This window comes from Apis dorsata, unplaced genomic scaffold, assembly GCF_000469605.1.
Source record: "Apis dorsata unplaced genomic scaffold, Apis dorsata 1.3 scaffold_341, whole genome shotgun sequence".
Lineage (NCBI taxonomy): Eukaryota > Metazoa > Arthropoda > Insecta > Hymenoptera > Apidae > Apis > Apis dorsata.
The window spans coordinates 208,190-211,603 of record NW_006263608.1 but is presented as its reverse complement, the minus strand read 5'-3'; the positions used below and the strand labels follow the sequence as shown (position 1 = coordinate 211,603).

Below are 3,414 nucleotides of genomic sequence, written 5' to 3'. Positions count from 1 at the left end.
GGGGGGGGGGGGGGGGACAAACGTCAAAACTGTTCGTGTCGCGAACGAGGTAAGGCTGAGTTGAGTGTGCTCGTGGCAGGCAGGCAGGCAGGAGTTTCACGGAAACAATCCGTCGTGGAAAAGGAATGAAAAGAATGGAAAGGGGCGCGCGATAATCGGGCTGCGCGCACGAACGATACAGGGGAGAGGGAGAGAGGGAAAATGCAATTCTGGAACACGCTCTTTTCCTTCTCCTCCTCGTCGTAATTCTCTCCTCGAAATATCCCTAGGAAGCCATCGCGCCCAGTTATGTATCCGGATTCCATGGTTGTTCCGTGTGTGTTATGTGGAGGATATTGAAAAAAGAAAATAATAATAATAATAATAATGATAAATCAAAATTTTTGATTTTTGATTCAATCAGAAAATTCTCATGTTTTCGAGTAAATGGTTATGTTTATGTATTTTTATCGATAATTGAAAAGGTAAATAATGTTCGAAGGACGAAGATGGTGAAAAATTCGTCGAAAATTTTAACATTTCCGTTAACATTGATCGAGTTGCATTGTTGCATCCTCATTCATCTCTGGTGGAGGTTATTAAAGAATAAAAGAAATTGAAATTTTAACGACTCGTTGTATGGTATATTTTCAAATTTCTCGTGAAATTTTTCACTGCTTTTTTAACAATAATCGAAACGTTTATTGTTAATTATGGAGTCCATGTTACATTGTTCATCTATGAAAGATATTAAAGAATAAAAAAATTTTAATGACTTATCATAACAGTATGTTATAAAGTTTATCACTGTGTTTTTTAACAATAATTGAAACGTTTATTGTTAATTATAGAATCCATGTTGCATCATTCATTTTTATGGAAGATATTAAAGAATAAAAGAAATCAGAATTTTAATAACTTAGTATGTTTTTAAGTTTCTTATAAAATTTGTCACTGTGTTCTTTAACAATAATTGAAACGTTTATCGTTAATTATGGAGTCCATCCTTTATCTCCATCTGGAGGATATTAAAAGATAAAAGAGATTAGAATTTTAATGACTTATTATAGCCGTATGTTTTCTCATTGCATTTCTTTTTCTTTTTTTTTTTTTTTATCAATAATTGAAACGTTTATTGTTACAGTCATGGTACGATTACAAGTTAAAATGGGATCCAAAGGAATATGGTGGGGTGGAAATGCTGCACGTGCCATCCGATCATATATGGAGGCCCGATATAGTTTTGTACAACAAGTAAGACCATCTTTTCGTCACGCCGCGAAAATTACTTTAATATCTCTGCTGTATTAATGGATCCAACCTTTGGAAGAAGGCTACATGCATAAGCGATTGTCTAGAATTACTTGGCAAACTGCCACCAATAATTTTCCAGTTTTAGAATTTTCATAACGGGACGAAACTCGATTTATTATTAACCCCCTCCCTAAATAAAATTTTTACTCGTATCACTTATTGCCTTTCAGCTACGATTAGATATAATACTTAAATAACTTCCGATCAAATGAAAATTTTTATCGATTTTTTTTTTTTTTTACACTCGAAATAGATGTATATAATTTTAAAATTGATCTCGAGTGTAAAAAAAAATATTCGATTGTATAATCCTTCTGTCGGGGAATTCTGTTCGAAGTATAAATAAAATTTCTTTCAAATTTTTTTCGAACGAGCGTGTTTCTAGCGGAATGGATTACGATTATTGAATGATCGATTTGTTTTCCATGGAATAGTGCCGACGGTAATTTCGAGGTGACGCTGGCAACGAAGGCGACGCTGAATTACACGGGGAGGGTCGAATGGAAGCCACCGGCCATATACAAGTCCTCTTGCGAGATCGACGTAGAATACTTTCCGTTCGACGAGCAAACGTGCGTCATGAAGTTCGGCTCGTGGACTTACGACGGCTTCCAGGTAAGCCGTCTCTCCTTCCACGTTCTTTCTTTCTACCCATGAAACTCCTTTTTACATTCTCCAAAGAGAGAGAGAGAGAAAAAGAGGTGTTTAAAAAAATATCGAAGAAGAGGAAATAAACATATTTTTCAGTTAAAAAAGAGAGAAGAAAAATTGCTTTCCTATCTTTTTTTCTCTCTGTACAAATGAAAAAACTCGAAAATTCCGGATGTTAATAAGATAAAATATAGCATTCGAACGTGTGTCCAAGTTACATTTTAATCGAAGGAAGTGAGGAAGCAACGTGATTAAAAATTGGATTAAGAAAATGTATAATTAAAAGGGATATCAAGAGGTTGTTGATAATATTTGTTTATTTGCACGTGTTATTTGCCACATCTCGTACGAAAAGCTTCATCACTATTCATGAGATTCGTGGAACACGGTGGCCGCGGATGTACGCCGAATGAAACTCACATAAATTTCTTGTGATTAATGCGTACGAGTCTGTACAAACTCGTTGTTTGTCATATATATATATATATATATATATATCTAACCAACGATCATATTTCTTCATCTGTGATTCGTTCGTTGAAGTTTCTTTGAATTTTCACTTTTGTGAAATGTGTAACACGATGCTCCTTTAAAACTTCCAATGCTATTTTTTTTTTTTTTTTTTTACAATCTCGAATCTAGGGAGAAGAATTTTCTATAGATAAGCATATATACAGAGTATTAATAAACATGTGGGACACCTTTGAAAGGTGGATTCTAGATGTCGAAACGATGAAAAAAGTTCGTATACACATATGTCCAATAAGGCTCGATTAACGAGTTATAAGCATTTTAAGTTTGTATTAGATAGAGCGAGACGGTGAAAGAGCGAGAACGTTTTCAGCTGGGTGCGCGGCAGTGCCGTAATTTGCAATGTCGCTTGCGCAGCGGAACTCCTCGATGAAAATAAATATATTATATATTTTCTATACTGTATATTTTTTATATACAATTGATTATTTCAAATAAATTTTAATGTAATGTAATATAATGTTATATATTATGTAACTTCTTATTTAACAAAATCTTACCTGGAATAAGTTTTTTAGTAAATTCCAGAATATTAACATATATACCACTTTTTATATCCATAGATAAATTGTTTTATAATACAAACATATTATTTAAATCAATAGTTGAATTGTTAACACTCAATCTGCTTATTTACCGAAATCCATAAAAGCAAATCAAAACTCACACTCCCATAAAATTTCAGATTAGAAAGATTAAATGTATTTTTTTTATACATAAATTTGCTTATCTTCATATATACAAAAAAGTCACGAATGATACTTGAATCAATGATACTTGAAATTCATAGATCAATTGAAGCATCAATTGAAAAACTTTTGTATTTCATTTAAATTCAATATTTATATTTTAATATAATACTAATGTCACTATCTTATATCCATTAAAAAAATCATTAACATTATATTTTTCTTTTTCACATTACTATTATATATTAGA

At 32.4% G+C, this 3,414-nt stretch overlaps 1 protein-coding gene across 9 annotated transcripts in view; it reads left to right on the top strand.

Moving 5' to 3' along the window:
- The window catches only part of LOC102671321 (acetylcholine receptor subunit alpha-like), an 83,609-nt gene that overhangs the window by 68,222 nt on the left and 11,973 nt on the right, over positions 1–3,414 (top strand). For all 9 annotated transcript variants that reach the window (XM_031511664.1, XM_031511663.1, XM_031511661.1 and 6 more), the window contains 2 exons: positions 1,124–1,233; positions 1,728–1,908. In XM_031511664.1, coding sequence (XP_031367524.1) covers positions 1,124–1,233; positions 1,728–1,908 — 291 coding nt within the window. The remainder of the gene's footprint in view (positions 1–1,123; positions 1,234–1,727; positions 1,909–3,414) is intronic.